The 22,429-nt window shown below is 33.6% G+C and overlaps 1 protein-coding gene across 1 annotated transcript in view; it reads right to left on the reverse strand.

The window, feature by feature from the left end:
• The window catches only part of LOC121379117 (dynein beta chain, ciliary-like), a 63,257-nt gene that overhangs the window by 39,478 nt on the left and 1,350 nt on the right, over window positions 1–22,429 (reverse strand). Inside the window, exons 2-17 of the mRNA XM_041507593.1 lie at window positions 22,050–22,243; window positions 20,334–20,520; window positions 13,616–13,715; window positions 12,523–12,734; window positions 10,645–10,878; window positions 9,006–9,290; window positions 8,341–8,606; window positions 7,324–7,392; window positions 6,381–6,507; window positions 5,476–5,731; window positions 4,775–5,019; window positions 3,954–4,286; window positions 3,170–3,424; window positions 2,180–2,349; window positions 1,682–1,904; window positions 294–497 (exon numbers count right to left, since the gene is read on the reverse strand). Coding sequence (XP_041363527.1) covers window positions 294–497; window positions 1,682–1,904; window positions 2,180–2,349; window positions 3,170–3,424; window positions 3,954–4,286; window positions 4,775–5,019; window positions 5,476–5,731; window positions 6,381–6,507; window positions 7,324–7,392; window positions 8,341–8,606; window positions 9,006–9,290; window positions 10,645–10,878; window positions 12,523–12,734; window positions 13,616–13,715; window positions 20,334–20,520; window positions 22,050–22,243 — 3,360 coding nt within the window. The remainder of the gene's footprint in view (window positions 1–293; window positions 498–1,681; window positions 1,905–2,179; window positions 2,350–3,169; window positions 3,425–3,953; window positions 4,287–4,774; window positions 5,020–5,475; window positions 5,732–6,380; window positions 6,508–7,323; window positions 7,393–8,340; window positions 8,607–9,005; window positions 9,291–10,644; window positions 10,879–12,522; window positions 12,735–13,615; window positions 13,716–20,333; window positions 20,521–22,049; window positions 22,244–22,429) is intronic.

The raw sequence follows: 22,429 nt of genomic DNA on the forward strand, positions 1-22,429 counted from the left end.
TTAAATAATGTTAATACCTTAGTTATTAATCAGCATGTTTAGATACTCAACCATGCACTCACTTATTTCTATAGTTTCCAATGCCTAATGCAGATAAGAGAATTTAATTAAGATGACACTACTATGACATCACAGGAGAACACAATTTAAAACCCAATATAATGAAGATTCCTCGTTTGTTGTATGAAATTCATAAGTATTAAATTGAAAAATCAAAAAAATTGCAAATAATTGTAAATTCAGTCTATGATATTTATTCGATTACCCAAACCCAAACAATATTTTATACACACCTTGTCAATCATTTGATACGGGAACTCGCAGTCATATCTGAATGGTGGGATGCTTCGGAACCTCTCTCTGAACTTGTGCTGATGCACATCGAATGTCGCACTCTTCTTGCGAACATTCGCCACCTCATTGGCTTGCAGTGGCGCAACCTGTTGTTTGACAGTGATGGCAATCTTCTTCGTGTTGTTCCAATGTTCAGGAAGTTCCTACAGAGTGAAAAATAAAATGTTCATAGGCACATGTGCAGGAAATTATGCAGGCGAGAGTCTAGACTGTGGGGGTTCTAGTCATGCTCTCTTGGAAAATGTATTTCAAAAAAAGAAAATCGGCTTTAAGCAAGAATGGGGGAGGGGTTCATTCGATCAAAACAAACATTTCTACACACATACCTGGTTCATTGCATCAACAAAGAAAACTTCTCATGAATGATAACAGAATATGTCATTTAGTCAGTGATCATGAATTATTATCCAGTAAAACTACCAATGAACAAAGAAGAATAAATGAATGCTTGCTTAACAACTTATCGATACATTTCAAAGTATGGCTATTAATATGTGGTACCTAACATGAAGCTATTTTGACAGCTGGTCTACAATAGAACTGGAACCCTGCTGTCATTCACACATGCTACGTCTGCCAAAATAGAATCAAGGATCTTTTATATGAACTTTTTAACAAACAGAAAAGCACATATTACAGATTTTGGTATGCATATCATGGGCACTGGTTTTAACCTTCTGACTACTGCAGGATACCTCGCCCGACGTCAAGCCAGTCAACATACTGTACACTGTATACAGTGCATTCCCCAATTCACATTTCCTGTCATTTTGCATTTGGCACTCACCGGAAACGGATGTATAATACAGGAAACTTGACTTCTTAACAAGATGGTAGCTTTTGTTTATGTGTTTTCAATTGAAAATATTGTGGAACTGTTAGTTCAAAACGTGGTTTTCGGCAAGTATTTTCGCTTGACGACAATGGCGGCACGTCACAGTGATTTTCAGGGATCAATAGCTGATTGTGACAGCTAAACCACTGTTATCGGGAATAATGGACATAAATACCGGACAGCTGGCCACAAATGCTCGTAAGTAAATGCAACTTTTTAGATTTTTTGCCTAATTTTAATCAATATTAACTGGTCTGAAATATTATAAAAATTTGAAAAACCAATGAAAATAATACTTACCGATTCAAATATGAACTTCATTTTATGTATTTATAAAACATTTAAGTGAATATGTCAGTAAAAATTATAAACTTGTACTCATTCAACGTGGTTTTTGTCAAAAATTAATCCAGTAGTCTAAATGTTAACAGGATACTAACAAAGAAATGAATGATCAATAAGCTAATATGTAACAACATCGAATGTTCCCACCTGAAGTTGAATATGGACTTCTTCTGGCATCTCTTGGTCATATGTTTTCAGTAGCTCTATGGTCTGCTTCAGTGGTTCAAACATCTCGTCTGTTATTGCTTGCCTCTCTCTTACTGCAAACAAATTACCCATCACGCTGACCAAGCCTTGGTAATCCCCATCTTCAATTGGCTTTGTTAACCCATCATCTGTGGACTTAATGAAGTCAGCCAATTCCTTCAAGCTACAAAATATGATTCAAGACATTGGGTTCTATCTCTGTAAGCAGACTTCATGGCACTAATTGGTTACTGGAATTTCAAATAGGGAATTATTGAATTTAATTAACACTGGCTCAGTTATTAGTGACAAAGACAGATATTTATTACGCAGCCAGTTTAAAATAAATACTATTGTAAATATTTAACATGACACGAGTTATGAAGATTTAATTTTATTTTTTTGTTGGTAATCCATGTAAAGACAACATTTACAAACAAATACATAAAATGTTTTAACCTGTTGGTCACATGATCAATAAGATGTTGCTTGAACATGAAACTCCACCGCTTGATGATATTTAGCAGTGCTTGTTTGAAAGGCTTGGCATCAACACGGAACCAGTTGTCAAATATGGCTGTTCCTTGAATTTGTTCAGCCTCTTCGTAAATCTTTTCATAGGTATCAATCTAAATGGAATCAATACAACAAGGATTATATTAAAAGGAGTCTTGACTTACCTATTACAGCAGAAAGGGAGATGAATAAGAAAACTTTGAGTCACAATGACATAGTAATCTCTGATGACAACAATAGGAATATGTATGGTTGGGTTTTTTTTCCTGTGTGTCACAAACTCAAAACTAACAAGTCATTTCATTGCTTTTGGTCAGGGTTACACTGTCATGGTCCTTTGACTTGTGTGACAGATGAAAAATGTGTAGATACTATTTTAGAATACAATCAACACTAACAAATGAGTAAGTATTACAATCATGTCTGATAAGAAAAATTACATAAAACTTGGTAACGCTGTTTAATTATGGTATGGTATAATTTCTGTTAGTACTATTGGTTTTATATGCATGAAAAATTTCACTCTGGAAAGTGCAACTATTAAGGGAAATGTGTTTCCATTGATCAGAAATTTTCAAAAATTGTAGATCACTTTGTTATTTCAAACGACTCTAGGAGATGAAAAACATTTAGTTGGTGACAAATGCTAGTTTCAAGAATAAAAAAATGATGATAAACCATTGTGTTATTACAATTAAGGACACACTAACCCAACCACCCAAATACCCATGCACAAACCATGAACACACCGACACAAATTAATAAGGTTTTGTCAAAAGCAAGGTAGAGAAAACACTTTGATCTAATTCAAACACTTAAAATAAAACATAACATAAAAAATAAAAGATTTAAACTTTAAAAAGAAAAAACTAAATGTTCCTATCATTTGAATAATAATGAAAACCCCAAAACGAGGTTTATTTACACATTTACCTGTTCCTTAAACTGCTGCAGCGTTGGTGGACACTCGGGTACCCCGTCATCAGCATGAGCTTCTATCTCCTCGGCGCTCAGCACATGGTTGTACAGCAAGAACTGGCGCATGAACTCCGTTCTGTCATCCACCCACAGGTAGGCATAGTTGTCAAACGAGTTGCGGTAGTCACACGCTTTGTTCATGATGCCCTGAACACGATTCATCAGCTCCTCGCGCATTTCAGACAGCTCCTCCATTTCTTCCAAGTCAGGCTATCGGATAGAAAACAAGAAAATATGTCTGTAAAGCAACTGTGTTAATAATCATACATTTACAAATCATTTTATGGTACAAATATATAACAGAGATCCTTCGGAATTAGTTTCTGATGAATATGTGTGTGTATACTGTTTGGTCTAAATTACAAGAAATTTGTTACCTAAGTTTTTAGAATGTATGGGATACAAATTGAACAAAATAAACAAATACATAATTATAATAATGTATTATGGTTTTTATAAAAATTCATAAAAACATTTGATTGATTTTAATTTATACTGATGGATGGAAAAACGGCCCTGAATGTTAATCATCCAATATTTTGTTATTATTAAAAAATAAAAAAAATATTTAATTATGAATGTAAATTCCTGTTAACAAAATTAAAATCTCTAGTACTGTCACAAAGGACAATTCAAAATATTTTCCACAAACTTGTTGATTCTATTAATCATGTTAGACAAATGTCATGAAACAATTCAATGTACCAACATTTTTAAGTTGTGGAAACATAAAACAAACCTGATAATGCTCCTGCCCACTGTGTTGTGCCAGCCTGGGGACAAGAGACGACTGTTTATAGATATCACCGACGAGTCCATCAACCAGATCATAGAAGCCATCGGCAATCCCGCCGTCCAAGGAGGGTATGAACACCATGTCGGGAACCTGCAGCTCGAGGTGAGCCTCAAACAGGGGAACGGGGTTGTTCTTTGGATCAGTGTTGTCCAGCAGGTGCTGCAGACTGCAGTTGACAGTGCTGAAGAAGCCGTCAACCACCATCTCATCAGCATAGTCAACGTACGCTTTCCATATATCAGAGTTCGCGTCAGCTTTGAAGAATTCAAGGTTTTCCTGCAAAACAGAAAATGGTGAACTTATTATTTATAAATTAAGGAATACTTAAACGAAGTCTCAGCACATTAAAAAATGAACGATACTTGAATATTCAAGCAACATTTGTGTATATCATTTAATATAGGTTCTATATATTTGCTACAACCACATGTGTGATGTACTAAATTTATTGCATAAACAAAGTTAGGCATAAATAAAATCTATTGAAGGAGTAAAAAGTAATTTGTTATGCTTATTATAACATATGTCCTATTCAAAAGATATATTTAAAGCATAAAGAATATTTAACAATTTCTATACAGGTTTTGATGGCTTGTAAACAAATTACCCATTAACAGCAACATATTATTACCTAGAGACCTTGCAAATCTGAATATACCTTTAAATCTGCATACCATTATTACATGGGTTAAGACACTATATTATCACCCGAGTTTATGACATGGATATCATGGGTAAGTTATAGGATAAATGAAGATACTGACTTTGAGGAGTGTGTGTATTTTCTCAGCAGCATTCTTTATGTCATTGTAGCGCTTGTTGAGCCTGTCCGTTCGGTCATCAAGGTTGAGTAGAGAGTCGTATTTTTCTTCTTTCCTGTCAAACAGTGGCACCTTGCTCCAGGTGGTCATGATCTTCTGTATTTCTTCTATATTGTTCTTCGATTTCTGAACCCGTGTCTCCAAGTCGTGCACTTTGTCTCGGGTCTCCCCAATGTACTCCCAAACACCTTTTTAAAACAACCAACCAAATGTTTATATTTTACATTTCTAACTAATCAGCTAAATAATACTACATAAATAAAGACATATATAACACAATTATACTTGTCTAGTATTTAGACCAGATACTACTTTTTGGTAATTTTAGAATTACAATCTTGATATAATTTATGAGTGTTAAAATGCATTTAAGACAACCTGTTTTTTAATGCAAATAGAAAAACCCCTAAACACTTCATCTCAAAATATAATTTTTTAACATTTATCATACCTGTTTGTATTTATTAACATTTATCATACCTGTTTGTATTTATTAACATCTCATCACAAAGCTAATAGTTTTTAGGTTTTCATTTCAAAGATTTTCATTAATCATACATACATGTAATTGGCCAAACAAAAATGTTTGTGCATAATTTACTTTGTAGGATTTTATTGTTCATGTGAATTCTAATCATACCAACCTTCACTGTTCCAGTTAAGAGTCTTTTCAGCCCGCTCTAACTGCTGATCAATTTCCTGCAGCTGACCTTCGATGAGCGGGTACTCCACCTCGAGAACTGTCTTCCTCACCTTGTTGTACCACTGGATAGTCAGGTCCAAATTGGCCAGATATTTGCGGAAGGTGTCATTTCTGCCATATATGGCATTAGCACTCTCAGGAACATCTTCATCATCTCGGATTATCAGATACTTCACTTCTCGCAAAACAGCAATCAACTGAATAATATTAATAATAATAATAATAATAATAAAATTCTTTATTTTCAGAGGGTAAACACATTCAGTACAAGGTGACTGGTCTCCCATAAGTTCCTCTCTAATCTATACATATTATACATACATACATTCAAAGAAACAATAGCAACATGCATGTAATATGTATAGCATGAGGAACAATAGCACATATTATGAATATTTAAATAATATTTAAATCAATTTGTTAAGAAACTTGAGTCAGTGATAACTCAATACATCATAATTATTTTAACAAACACATCAAAATCAACAACAAAGGTATATCTTAAAATTGATTATTATTTGAAGTGCTTAAAGTAACTGGATTTGAATGAGGCGAGGGATTGAGAATATTTTATCTTTGAAGGTAGTGTGTTCCACAGTTTAGCTCCCCTACATGAAAAACTATGGCGATAACAATGAGATTTGATTTTTTTTTCAAACTACTACTAAGAGGAGATTAAACGGAAGTAAATATGATTTTGGACCAAAAAAATCAAGAAACCTTTGCTAGGTCTTGAAAAGTAATGGGGTTATTGGCTTAAGATCTGTTCCAGACCTAATTTCACTTTCATGACACAATACATAATATATTTACAGCATTTCTTTAGTAAAACTGATGACAGCATACCTGTGGATCAAAGTTGACACAAATAAGATTTGACTCTGCATTGCGGGTGACCAGTGGCTGTGACAGATTAAATGAACAAGCCTCGTCCACATCCTGAGTCCATTCTTTGTAGAGCTGTTGATCCCATCTAACAAAAGAAGTTAAAAATTCATTAAAGGAAATTACTAACCAATGTGTCTACCACAATAAACACTCTTGTATGCAGCTAAACTAATATAATAACAAATAAACAAGGTAATAATATAATTTATCCTACAACATACCCATGATATCCATGTCATAGACCTATGTGATAACTTAGTGTATTAAACCGGTTAATAACAGTATGGAAATTTGCAAGGTCTCTAGTTAATGTGTTGTTGTGGATAGGTCATTTGTTTACATGCCAAAAAGACATGTATACCTGAGCGTAACGTTTTCAAAGATTTAGTTAAAATGCGTGAAGTCAAACTAATTTGTGCTAATTGTGATGACGTCATATTACAGATGACAGTGACTTTAGTACTGTGATTTACTAAAAATTGAATTTAAAATGTTATTTTAGAAGTGTTATAGGATAAATAGAATTTGCTACTCATGTTTTGTAATATGTAAAATATCAACCTCGTCTAGTTAATCAGTATTTGTCTCAGCAGAGCCTCAACAAATTATGGATTAACATACTGTTGATATTTTCCATATTAAAAAATACTTGTGACGAACCCTCTATACATATAATGTATTTAATTTAATAAGATATATATTATCACATGTATTACACAATTGTACAAGTTCATATGCAAGTGATAAATTATGACCAACATAAAAAAAGAACTGCATCTCAGAGCACATGCATTTGGCACGAGACTGCTGATACGATATAGACAATAATGAATTGTTACTTACTCTCTAGACAATAATGAATTTGTACTTACTCTCTAGACAATAATGAATTGTTACTTACTCTCCTAACAGCTTCATCATCTCATCATGTTTGGTGTATACCAGTTGAGCATCTTCACCCTCCATGCATCTGAAAAGAAAATCATGGGATATAATTTTTTTTAACATTCTCTGCCTGTCAATTATATTTAATAAAAATAATAATTTATCTTTCATTAAAAGTTCTGTATTTATTTGTTGGCAGATTTCTATTAACAACAATTCTAACAATCACAATCTAATTAATTTTGATGAGGAAGCCATATTGACTATTTGATATAAAGATGTTTTGTTACCTCAAGGAGTGAAATCAGATAATTTGCATCTATTCCTTAATTTATGATTATGATCCTCACACCGCAGAAAACAATATAAATAGGTAAGTTTTGATTTTTCCCCCAATTTTATCAACAAATTTTTGGAACTTTATGATTTATAAAGATTTTCCACCATTTTTGTTTTTTAATGTATAATACACCAATTTGTTTTGCACTTTATTACTTCTTTTTGTTGGGGTTTTGTTTTGTAAGTGTGTATAATATATATATATAATATGATGGGTAAAATCTTAAAACTGGTGATGTTTTTTCATTCCGACATAACTAAATGTCCGTTACATTCATTACAACATAGCGTCATCCCATTGGTCCAGATGTAGCAATGAGAATTTGTTCATTATTCGATGAACGTAAAAATTACGTCATAAGGGAATGTCAGATCTAATGACGTCATTTTATATGAGCAAGTTGTCTTATAGGGTGTTATTGTTTGTGGACAAAAAATAATTCAAAATAAAGTATGAAGTTTTAGTGTTATTATTAACAAGTACGATTCAAATTTAATTATAAGTAGTCTGTTAATTCTTTTACGTACATCTGAGTATGAACTAAAAAAATCATCCGCAAACTTATGCGAGAATGATTTTTTCATATACTCCGATGAATGTAAATGAAATAACAGACCATCGTTAATTACAATACAAGACCAGCTCAACAGAAATACAGACATAGCCTTAGTAACATTGCTGAAAGAGGCTTACGGATGTTCTATTTGCTTAAAGCTCCACATTGGATTAGTAATTCTATCTCGTAGCTCTTTGGCCCATCTCAAACCACCGGTCATTCTTGGCATATTCTTGTGTATCGGAAACTTGTTGGTTTTCTTCTTGAGAGCCATTTGTTCATCGTATATGAGCTTTGCTTCATCAAACAGTTCGTTCATCATTCCAACCAATACCGGATATTTCTGATCAAAATCCTTTTTGATCAGAGGTCGTTCCAGTAAGGTTCCCATAATGTGAATGAGCTGAAACGGTTTATTTTATATATGTATAGTATGGATACAACAAATCATAAGTATAAAGAATATTCAAAGTACAGATGTTATTTAAAAGAAAACCGAATGCTTGTATTGAATGCTAATTTTCTTACTACCTTTTAGACACATGAAAATGATGGACACAAAATATGAAAAAAATTGCTGTTCCGAAAAGCCAGGGAAAAAAGAGAGACAAAAACAGATTTTGGGTGGCAATAAAATTTGTAATTCAGAAAATATATCTGCTTTTAATAATTACTGACACCTTGAGACGCATCTAAATGTTCAAATGAAGTTTGACTTGAACCTTATTAGAGCACAATCTCCTAGCCCGATTCCAGGACAAGTGCTGTTGTAATTAAAACAGAATATGTATGTTAACATTACCTTAAATGCAGATTCAAGCCCAGAAGTATCATCGAAACCCTGACAAATACAGGTAGCTAGTCTTCTGTCAAAGTCACTGATCTGATTGAAAAAGTTTTTGTAGTCAGTGAGAAACTCCTGACTGGTGGTGTCAAGACAGTCATAGGTTCTTTCAGAGAAAACTTTGTACACCTCGTTGAATTCTTCAAAGATCTGCATCACTTCAGAACTAAGAACTTTTCCTTTAATGCCACCAAACTCAATCTTCTCAAGTTTCATGAATTCCAGTGCAGTTTCCATCAGCTCCTGTAAAGACAGATTGATAAAATTTCCTTTATCTGGCCAGTAAATTAGTCATGTGATTTGAACTAGAATCAGAGTATCAGGTACCATTCTGATTGAATTATTTGCTGGGTGTCACTAAAATGAGCACAACAATTTCATGCAGCACAAAAGTAGTAAAATATAATTCCTGTTATATCTGCGCTAAGCAATTGGTTTTATTAGTATTAAGGGTGAAAAGTTGTAGTATTTATGTCTGTTACAAGTAATGCTCAGCTTGTGCTACTTAAAATTATACGACTGTCCTACATGGGATTTCATTTTGTTGTAGCATCATATACTGTAGATCCTGAAATTAATGTGAGACTGTGGGCAGATTAAAATGCGGCATGAAATTAATGTGAGTGGCCTCCATATGAAATATTACTTTTCTAATAACACCCATCTTAGTACTTTTCAGTTAAATTCAAGTTATAGGCATCTTCAATGAGATCAACTCACTAACATGTCAATGTACAGATCAATTAACCCGTTTAGTCCCTAGTGTTTTTGGTAATATCAACTCAAAGCATATTTTTGCAGCAATCATTTTCCTAATGTGTATAGTTACCTAAATGTGGCTAAACATTAGCATAGCCTACATATACCATTAAAACTGTATCTTCCTAGATATCCAGAGAAAGTTGCAGTGAACTTGAACAGTAAAAACAAAGAAATGGTCAACCTCAAGATTAGCATGCTAAAACCCACTCATGTGCGATGAATCGTGTCAGCTTTTGGTGGACTATTGAACCATTAGTCTGTCTTGCCAAGATGAATTGTGCTCCAGTTGTCTTATAAATGTATTAGAATTTTAATCTTTGTTTTAATAGCATGTGACACATAGCTTGTGTCATATTATTAATGTGAATAACAGAAACTCAAATTTTTTGCATTAATATTATGATCACATTAATTTCAGGATCTACAGTATATGAAAGTCAACACTAGAGCACATAAATTTATTAATCATCGGCTACTGGATACCAAACATAGTTTTAGAGGAAACCTGCTATACTTTTCCATTAGTTGCAAGGGATCTTTTATATGCACTTTCCCACAGATGGGATAGCATATACCATAGCCTTTGATATACCAGGCATGGTGCACTGGTTGGCATGGGAGGAATACTCAATCAGAAAATGGGTCTACTGAGGTAATTTGACCTTATAACACAAACACCTCAAGCGGGCGCTCTACTGATTGAGTTAGATCCCTCTCACACACCCACTGATATTTTTATTTTGAAACTCTTCTTCATAAAAACTAATTTGTAGACATGTATAAAACTATCTAAACATCAGAAATAAAAGAAGATACGGTGCCCCATATAACTTACTTTAATAATCTCCACTCTCGCCTTGAACTTGTCATATCTGGCAAACACCAACTGAGGCGCAAACTCCCACTCCAGAGGGGTTTCCCCTTCTTTGAAGTAAGTCTTCAGTTTGGCCTTGTGCTCCTCATACAGATCTGTAAAGGCCTTCAGCACATCATAAGCCTTCTGTACTTTCGTCACAGTTTCCTCAACTTCTCCTTTGAAAAGTTCCAATGGATCGAGGAATGTGGTTGCCTGTAAAAAAATTAAACAATATGTGTAAAAAAAATTAAGTAGAAAATCAAAACAAAACAACATGTTGTCTATTCCAGAGTAAATCAGACATCAATATGACATTGAACGAAAAAATGGAAAACCATGAAGGTCTTCAAAAGTGCTGGTGATGGTGGTGTGAGAAAATAAAAAGGACAAAAACAGTTTTCCAATAACAGCCACAAACCAAAGGATTCTCATTTCAGTTAGTTCCTTGCAGTCACAATTATTAAATATAAAGCCAAGACCAGACTATATGCATAGGCATACGGGTCACATTTTTGTATGGGGGCAGGCTGGCTTTTGCCCGAATTAAATGAAAATGCCCTAATCTGCGTAATAATATTCATTCATATTAGCATTTTTACATGGATTATAATTAATTTTGAGGATAGAATGATGGAAATAAATGGTAAAAAGGTCTCAGGTTAGCACATTTTGCCCAAATATCTGTATGATTTTTCCCATATTTAAGGTTTTGCTGCAGATTATGACTATATGCATATTTATCAAACGTGACATTAAAGTTATTTCACAAGCTATAGACAGAATCTATCCCTATGTTATGAGAATTATACTTAACTTCAATTGTTTCAAGGTATATGTCTTGATGATATCCAGACAGAATAGTCTGTACTAATTGATTCACTATTTAAAAATTAGAAATTTGTTAACTTTAACAACACCACTAGAGCACATTGATTTATTAACCTTCTGAGTACTGCATGCGAGATATTTCGACCGACGTCACGTCAGTCGACATACTGTACACTGTATACAATGCATTCCCCAATTCATATTTCCCGCCGTTTTGCACACGACACTCACCGGAAACAGAAATATAATAAAATAAAAAAGATTTTTTTTTCAAAATGGTGGCTTTTGTTTAAAAAAAATTCAATTTAAAATACCTTGAAATTTTGAGTTCAAATAGTGGTTTTCGGCAAGTATTTTCGCTTGACAACAATGGTGGCACATTGCAGTAATTTTCAGGGATCGATAGCTGATTGTGACAACTAATTTGATAATAAATTTAATCATTTTACCAACAACGAAAATTACCAAATATTGCAATATGAATCGTAGTTCGGGTTTAAAAAAAAATTCTTGTCAGAAAACCACTGTTATCGGGAATAATGGACATAAATACTGGACAGCTGGCCACAAATGCCCGTAAGTAAACGCAACTTTTTCAATTTTTTGCCTAATTTTAATCACCATTAGCCGATCTAAAAATAATAAAAATTACAAAAAAGACACGAAAATAATACTTACCGATTCATATATGAACTTTATTTCATGTATTTATAAAACATTTAAATGAATATATGTGAGTAAAAATTATAAACTTGTACTCACTTAACTTGGTTTTTGTTAAAAATTAATCCAGTAGCCTAAAGGTTAATCATCAGTTATTGGATGTCAAACATTTAGTCATTTTGACGTCTAGTCTTAGAGAGGAAACCTGTTAAAGGGATCTTTTATATACACCATCCCACAGGCAGGATAGCAAATACCACAGCCTTTGATATACCAGTTGTGGTGCACTGGCTGGAACGAGAAATAACACAATGAGCCTTCTGATGTTAATTTTATTATAAGGACTTAATAAAACAAAAAACTTACTTGATCTATGAGCATGTTGCACATTTCTTGCAGGAGAACAATGATCCTAGCTGGTGTGTTGTAAAAGCTGGAGTTGGACCACACTAGACAAGTGCAGTGAAGAAGTGGAGCCAGCATAGGAATGCACTCATCAAACTCAGCTTGTTCGAGATCCTCCAGGTGATGTCGAAGTGGCTTCATGAACATGTTGATGTCCTGGGCTTCAGTCAGGGCTACAAGTTTATTAAGAAAGTGAAAAACAGTTTTAAAGCATGCACATGGCTGCAAATTACACTGAATGCTATCATAATCCAGAAGATATTACAATTAAAGGGACAGTCCATGTCAAATCAATCACTGTTAGGATGCACCGTCTTAGATTTCAATGAAATTTGGTACACTTAAGTAGTCACTGAGAAAACCTCTGAACCAAAAAAAAATTCTACCTCTAATAAAGCCTTTTAAAAATGGGTGGTATCCTTAATGAGGTCAAAGTTCAACGACCTGCATCTCAAAGATTAATTGAAATACGTCTAAAATTTTGGTTCTGAGGTATTCTCAATGACCCCTATAAGTGTAACAAATTTCATTGAAATCTGAGACGGTGCATCCTAAAAGTGATTGATTTGACATGGAATGACCCTGAAAACAAATACATGCATCAGGGTGCTGCTTACAAATGTATAAGTGGGAGACATAAAATGCCAAAGTGTGAAGTTCTCAAATTTATTGCAATGACATATCGTTGTAAATGATGGTTAGCAACACGAATGGAAATAAAAGGGCTGGTCAGAACTTTAAAGTGCTGGTCAATCCCGACCAATGCCAATACCATGGGCTAGGGCCCTGATGTAACAAGAAACAGCTATGTATTAAGGCATAGAACTATATCTAGGCATTTTAAGGCACAGAACCATAACCATACTTAATTAAATGACATTGCATTTTATGCATACATACGTGAAAATATAAATATATTACTGTATTATCTCCTTGTTTGGACAAACATTTGAATGACGACATTTCTCAGAGATACTATACATCAGTCAAGGAATGCAATGGAAATTCAACAAAGTTACAAAATGCCAATATGTTAGTAGAAATTAGTTATTACCAGATACAACATCTCTGAAGATATTTTTGAAGGATGGGAAATAGCTACTGTTTGTTCTTTCCAACAGCTCTGCCATTTTACGAACTTTGGGATCTCTCAACTGAAATGAAAAAACAAGAATATTGCAATGATAATGTTCAATTAAAGGAATATTTCAGCATCTGTTATTATACTACAAAGGGTCCCAAATCAACATGCATGTGTTATTTTCAGTAACTCACAAATACAGTAAACTGCACTGTTTCGAAGATGAATGGGTTTCCATCTTTATATTTTATTTTAAAACGTTTTTGATACCCAACAATTCTTTAACCCTTATCATGCCGCATTCTTTTTGCTAAATTTAAAGAATTTTCACCTGTTCTACATTTCTAGTAATTTTATTAAAATCCATGGACATTTTAACATGAAATTACATCCATATATACCATAATGATCCATCTACGTAATGATAGCATTTTGTAGATGGTTATTTTATTTATGTTACCATGGCAACAGCTGCAAATTTCAATATACAATTTTTTCATTAATAATTAAAAAAACATGAATAAAACACTACTATTTTTCTTTTAATTTAAGTGTATGCTGTGATGTATTAAGCATGGTGACTGATTAAAAAAAAAATTAAGTAGACTGCCATTTTTTTCTCTCAGAATAATAGGGTGCAATGCACATACTGTCATCAACGCTTTTTTGTAAATTATGAAGATAATGTCCAACATTAACTATTATACATTTTTAGTAATATTATTAAAATCAGTTGACATTTCAGCATGAAATTACACACACATATCCACCTACGTAACGCTAACATTTTATAGTCAGTCATATTATTTATGTTACCATGGCAACACCTGCAAATTTCAATATACCATATTTTCATTAATAATTATGAAAACTTTAATTAGAAACTAAAAAATTTTTTAATTTAAGTCTATGCTGTGAGTTATTAACCATACTGCTTGATGAAAAATAGGGTCAGATGCGCATTCGGCTATCAACGCATTTTTTGTAAATTATGAACATAATGAACTATTATACATTTCTGGTAATATTATTAAAATCAGTTGCCATTTCAGCATGAAATTACACACATATATACTAAGAATATTCACCTACATAACGCTAACATTTTATAGTCAGTTATATTATGTATGGCAACAGCTTCAACTTTCAATATACCATTTTTTATTAATAATTATGAAAACTTTAATTTAAAACTAATATTTTGCTTTTAATTTAAGTCTATGGTGTGATCTATTAACCATACTACTCGATTTAGAAAAAGAATTAAGTAGGCAGCCAATTTTGTTTTTGAATAATAGGGTCAAATGCACATACTACCATCAACACATTTTTGTAACTTGTGGACATTGTGTCCAACATTACCTAGACACTAAAAATATGTATACTATCTCTATAACTTTATATATCTTTGTCAAATGACAAGATTTAAAAAAAGGTATATGCCCTTTCACTTCCTGTCATTTTCAAATGAACATTATTAATTCTGTTACCATGGTAACCAATGCAAAAAAAGGAACCGTTTCCCATATGAATTTTTTTTAATTAATTTATTTGAATACAAATCACTGCATAATGATGTAATAATAAGCTGCCAGCTGTTTACAAAAACAGGGTGAAAATTGTGAATTCTATTACCAAGGTAACCAATGCAAAACAGAAAACAAATTTCAAAAAAATATCATTTTCAAGGACTGAGAAAAAACAACAATGTATAGTGACATAATTGTACTATGCCTGTAGAAAATATATATGAAGCTTATTAATTCTGCTACCATGGTAACCAGTTCAAAACTATATGTTACCATGGTACCCAGATCGAAACTGTTACCATGGTAACCAATGCAAACTATTGGTTACCATGGTAAGGTATGTAAAACTGGAAACTATTTGCTGTGTGCATGCAACTTTTGGGTCATAAGGTCAAAAGTAAAGGACACCAGTAATCAATAATTTGAGGGTACTTGAAATCTCCAGATCATAACTGCCACTACTAGGTGGTTATGGGGTTTAGAATATTTTTTAAATTGGACACTGCATTTCATATACAAACTTTAAGCAGCAGCGATCTTACTATAATCGTTCTAAAAATTATTAAAACGTATCCATTAATTCCCAAGATTTTAGGGTATATAATTTTACCCTTCATACCCTCTGGCAGAAACACTGGACATTGATATTAGAATAACAGAAATAGTAAAAAGGATTTTATGTATTTCAGTAATTTATTGTGACACAAGATACTTGCAATAGTGTTTCACACGGTCACAATTGTAAACAAAAAGAAAAATGTTCATGCATCTAAAAAATGTTTAAAACCCAAAGAAACAAACATCAACATGTGAGCTCTAATTAAAATTTAATATGTACCGTATACATAATGTGTATCCAGTGTTAAACACTTATGCATGATACAAAATAGATTTAAACGGTCACCTGAGTAAATTGCTGACCACAGGGAATACGACATTAACGAAATTCGCAAAATTTATATTTGTATGGTATTCCTGGACATGACAATTGGCTTAATTTTCCCCTATTTGTGCCCCACCCTTAGGAGAGGGGTTGAATGACCAAATTCACAAGGAAATGGATCACAGATATGCAATTTCTATATAACTATTGTGAACTCCATCCCCACCTTGGGGACATTCACAAGTTATATACACTGGTCATCTATTTGCCTTTATATATTATTTGAATACTATCCAGGTATAGCATTTCGGGCAAATGAGTTGGCCTAAAACCGTTTTACCATGTATTTCCATCATTTTACTCTGACACAATATTAGTTGTAATCCATGTAAAAATATGTAGTGATTCATTTGCAACCCTATATAGCTGTTCAGGGCTGTAACTAGGATTTAAACAATGAACCAATGAGCATGCAAGGTGCAAGACACCATTTTGCGGTTATTTCAGGGAGGTTACATACTTAAAACATCAGTATCAATAAACTATTTTTCTATTATTTTATACCCCCACCCCAATGCATTCCTCCCACAACAGGGGAGGGATGCAGCCTAGTGGTAAAAGTGCAGTTGGTTTGGGATTGATTCCCATCGGCGGGCTCACTGGGCTATTTCTTGTTCCAGCCAGTGCTCCATGACTGGTATATCAAACGCTGTGGTATGTACTATCCTGTCTTTGGGATGGTGTATATAAAAGATGCCTTGCTATTAATGGAAAAATGTTTGACATCCAATAGCCGATGATTAATAAATCAGTGTGCTCTAGTGGCGTCGTTAAATAAAAAATAAAACACACACACACACACACCATTGCTTCTACCCGTTAGCTGAGACCCTGCTGTTTGGCAGTAAAACTAATATGAATATTTGTTGTTATCCAGATTCAGGGATTTTCGTTCAACTCTGGCAGAAATCTGCCTGCATCCCCAACAAAACTGAGAGCCCGTACGCTTAGGCTGCTTCATTTTTTTTTTTTCATTTTGGGCCCTGTCGCTTAGGCCCTTGTAGAGGGAGGTCAGAATGTGTCTATGTGTGGCACAAAATGTAGTTGGAATGGATTTTTAAAAATTTGAGAAGTCAAAAACGTGAAACGTTTATGCGTAACGCAGACATAGAAAATGTGCTCCCTACCGCAATAGGTCACTTGAGATGTCACACAAGTAAATGTTTAAAACATTATCGGAATCATGAATTTATATCTGTGCAACTTCTTCTGACATGTTTATTGACGGAGTGAAAGAAGAAGAAATCACTGGTAGTTGGTCCCGCGAAGTATTGTATCTGGGTCAAGTGTCGATAATATAGGTCAACTACACTTAGTTTTTGCGATTTTTCTTTGATATTTTTATCAACAATATAGGATCGTTTTATGATTTGTGATTATTACATCCTGAATACAACATTTTATTTGCATTAAATAATTTGTTTAACGATTTTTGAGACCAAAACAATGTTTTGGGTCGTTGCCTACACAACAGTGTCCGCCCTGCTAAAGTACGTGGGATTTTTTTCTTTTTAATTATTATTTTAAAGAATTTAGTTATCACCGTATTTTAAAAATAAAACACGTGATTACTTATTCTGAATCTATTGCAAACCATTATCCTACTGTAATTTTTACATTTTATATAGGTCCATATAGTTACCGCACGATTTTTGGGGGTGTTGAGTAACACGAAAAAGGACCGTGTTGATGTTCCAAAAAAATGGACGATAACTGTTGCATGGAAACAAAATTGGACCTCGCAGTGAGGGTGTGTATACCCCCCCACCCCCCCCCCCCCCCCCCCCCACGCATCCACACCAATTGGTACCATACAGGCCTGATGCACTAATCATAAGCATACGGGATCCCGTTTTGTTTTGTAGGGGTGGGAGAGGGAGAAGGGCAAGGCAGGCTAATTTGTGCCTGAATTAAACGAAAATACCACCAACTAAAAAACAACATTTATTAGTTTTAGCGTTACTGCCAACTAGCTATATATAAAATAGGGTTTCAAACGAAGCACTACACAATTTTACATGGATTTAATTACAACTAGTATTGTGGGAGAAATGTTGGAAATACTAGTACATGATGAAAAGGTTTCAGGCCAGCTTAATTTGCCCGAATGTCTGTCGTATTCGCCCGAATTTTAGATTTTGGTACTAATATATTTATCAAAATACAATAGATCCAACAGTGCAACACAACTACAGTTTAGCTAATGATGATTAATTTATCTTTATAACATTTGCAGATGTGGGTGCAGGGAATGGGTCGACCCACCCGTCACCCCCACCCCCCACCCTTTTCAGTCCCTGCTCGAGCAGATTAAAAAAACAAAAGCAAATTCAATACATATTCCGGCGGAGCATTACAGAAATCCCCTATAAACTTCGCTCTCCAAACACCCCTACCTAAAATCCCAGCACACATGCCTGATTTTTTAAAAATTGTCATCCACCATACAACATTATTACAAAACATTCACTGCTTATATACGCTTATTCATAAAAAGCCATGCACGGCGCCCCATCCCCCCCCCTCCCCCCCACACACACAATCCTTGGATCCGCAACTGGTACAGTATAGTACATGCTTTAATCTATTTCAATAATAAAAACAAAAAACTGGTGGAGCCACATAATTATGTGTGACACGCAACGATAATGTTTTGTGATTGGTTATTGAAAATAATGTAGGTCAAGGTATTCTCCAGACTACTTCAGCAAATATTCGTAACTTATCGTTTGTAATTCATTTTTTAAAAATGAGAACAAATATATATCCACTCAGTAGTGATTAATACCAATGTGAATGTTGAGAAGGAAAAACTGGCAGAAAAACAACACACAACAAAACAACAACGAACACCGTGCACATGTGCGTATTCGATCATATATAGTCAACATAACTGTTCAAGCAAACATGGCTAGTTAGAATATCGTCTGCTGTAGTATAAGTAACCACGTTGTAATTATTAATAAAAACAGTTAGCAGCACATGCAAGCAATGTGTACTACTGCTGTCAAATTGTATGGCGGGAAATGTGCTGTCACATGACCTGTTGTTTATAAATAGAAATAGGGAAATGGCGCTTTTCGATGACTGTTTATGCCGTCGGATTACAATTATTTGATTGTGTTTGTATCTTTTTTTAGGCATTAAAAGTGATACTTGTTCTATTTTAATGCAACTGTCATAATGTAGTTCAGGCCAAAAAAAAAAATAGGTGTGTTTACACCCCGACCCTAATTTGTTTTCTTATCTGAAACTGATTTTTTTTTTTTTAAATAATAATAAAAATAAAAGAAATAAAAAAAAGAAGTAAAAATAAAAGAGGACAACATCACCAAACAAGAGTATTTCCTTCCTTGCACATTGTTTACGTACTATTATACGATAAATTTTGCACATGTAATTCCCATTAATTTAAGGAAATACACAAGCAGTGTATACCAATACTACTACTACAACGACAACAACAATAATGATGATAAATAATAATAATAATAATTATTATTATTATTATTATTATGATTATTATTATTATTATGATAGTATTCAATTTAAAAAAAAACAAAAAACAAAAAAAAAAAAAAAAACCCTACCTACCTACCCTGATTTTGGGAGGGATGCAATCGGAAACACACCTATTTTTTTTTTTGGCCTCATATATAATAGTATATTATGACAACTTTGTAGAGATAAAAGAAACCGCTACCAAAAAAACAAGAAACAATAACAAACAATAGCACGCGCCATTTGACGGGTCATTTTTTTTCTTCAAAAAAAACATAAGATGTACAACAGCAATTTAGCAAATATTTGGTTATGTCATTCTAAGACTATTTATTGACATTTTCTTACTTTGTTTTTGACAAAAATGTCAACAATTAAGTTAGAAAATGATTTTTAAATGAAAACAATGCAAAGTGACGTCATTGTGATGACGCTTGACGTGTATACACATCAACGGCAGGAAACAGGTTAAAATAGGTTTAGAATTTGAAGGTAAACCGACATTGTAACCGTATTTCATATTAATTGTTTTCATAAATAAATCTGAAACTAATACAAAGTTGAGGCTTTAATTTTCAAATCAATTAATCAATGATGGGTGTTCTGGATTTTCTATTTGTGAGTATTTTGACTTTCATTTAATAGAGAGGTAAATTATTCAAGGCATCCAGACATGATTTTGTTCCCCCTCACTGTTTGTTTCCATCAAATATCTTACCTGTTCATAAATGCATTCTAGATTAGTGGCTTTGTTTTTCCAGAAATCCAGTTCCACAAATGGTGTAGGGTTAAGACCCTCAAGCAATGGTTGAGCTGCATCTCGCTTGAGTACATCACGAATCTGATGTGTCCATTCAATAATCACAGATTCAATAGCATGAACCAAATTTCTATCATAGGAATCCCTGCAGTAAAAACAAAAAACAAACATATTTAGAATCTTACAACAAATATTAAAATGTTTATATAGAAATAGAATCATACACATACCAATCGACATTTAACTGTATGCAACATATCACAGCAATATATTAAACAGTCTACTGTAGAGTACATGAAATTTAATAAAGACATTTTTTATACCGAAATATGCTATCAATGTAACCTAGTTTATATGTCAAAAGTAATTATATGCAACAATCACCAATTTAGGCATGTCAGTACAGATGTTATCCTGGACTAATAGATTTCATCATATGTGGTCATGTGAACTGTTCTCGTTCTCAGTCTACTGCTACACCGCAATCGAAATCGCGAATTCACGAAATTCGCAATCAAACGGAATCGGCAAAAGGATTTGCTGCATCTATTTTTGAGTAATACTGACATAAATTAATATTTAACAGTAATCTATAAGTGTTTCTGACATTACTAATGATAAACCTTCCTGTATAAATTTTCTGCAGATGTGGAATCAATATCTCAAATAAAATTTAAAGGGAGGAAACATCCAACAAAAACAATAGCGACTTAGCCATTCCCAGGCTATTGCTACACCGCTATTGTTCCAGTGTAGCATTAGATTGGGTACGAATTGGGGGAGATATTGTTATGGCATAGCATTAGACGGGTACAAGCTCAAAAATATTGTTACTCAACTTCACCAGTAAATGACGACTTTCACCGTTTCAGCGAAAAAATAAAAACGCAGAATTAAAATAACCCAACAACATTATATGGTATCCCGGTGGAATACTGGGTTATTGAAGTCTGGTATCCAAAATTAAATTCTGGTATCCCTGGGATATCAGGATACCATTAATCTCGAACACTGCCGAGGTGGTGGAAATTTAGACCTGGGATGAGACTCGCCGAGTCCCAGGGTTGAAATTTTCACCACCAAGGGTGTACTTTTTCTATCCCACATGACTGCATATGATGGAATCTTTTTCTCCCATCCATTCAATAAATAAACCATTATTTTACACGAAAAAAAGGACGATGGCGGAAAAAGAAACTTCTTTATTTGACTGTTTTATCATAAATAAACTGCACTGTCATATTTGCTGCGTCCGTTTCATGTGTTAAATGTAACTTAACACTACAAATTAACAAGATAGCTTTTATAATGAAGGTTTAAATCACAAAATATTATCTAAAACTAACCAACTCGCACTGATATGACATTATATATTACCATCATCATAATACTCCCCCATGTTAAATTCAATGACGTCATAGCCCATGCAAGACCGATTTATTCCATATGGGCTGACGTCATGGAATGGGTCTGTCTTGCAAGGCTAAGGATGGGCGAAAATGTTTTCTAACATATACAATTAAAACACTACAAAGAGAATAAAAGTTTAATTTGGTTAAGACCACAGTTAAGTTATACTGGGTTGTTGTTGTTTTGGGGTTGTTGTTTTTTTTGTAGTTTTTTTTTTTTTGGGGGGGGGGGTAATAAATGGTATAATCTCAAATTTAAAATTACTTTTCAGTCTGAGCTGTAATATCTTCAACAGTTTCTGCTCCAACTGGTAGTGGTAGCAATGTTTTGCCTTTAGCCTGTCCTGACACAACATACACCTTACTCTTGAGACTTCTGACATGTTTGGTGACATCCTGAGATACTACTTTTGGCCAGTTGTCATGATTTCGTTCATTTGACAGAAGTGGTACAAGAACCTTTAAAAGAAATATAATGTGCATTAAATAACATGATATGTACAGTTTAATTAAATATAATCGTTAATATTATAATTGAAGAGCACTCCCAATACAAACTCTTATACAGTTCTTTACAATGCTGGTGACCACTAATTTTGTACGTATGAAAAATAAATATTTTAGGAAATAAAATGAACTTTAACC

This window comes from Gigantopelta aegis, chromosome 8 (genome assembly GCF_016097555.1).
Source record: "Gigantopelta aegis isolate Gae_Host chromosome 8, Gae_host_genome, whole genome shotgun sequence".
Classification (NCBI taxonomy): domain Eukaryota; kingdom Metazoa; phylum Mollusca; class Gastropoda; order Neomphalida; family Peltospiridae; genus Gigantopelta; species Gigantopelta aegis.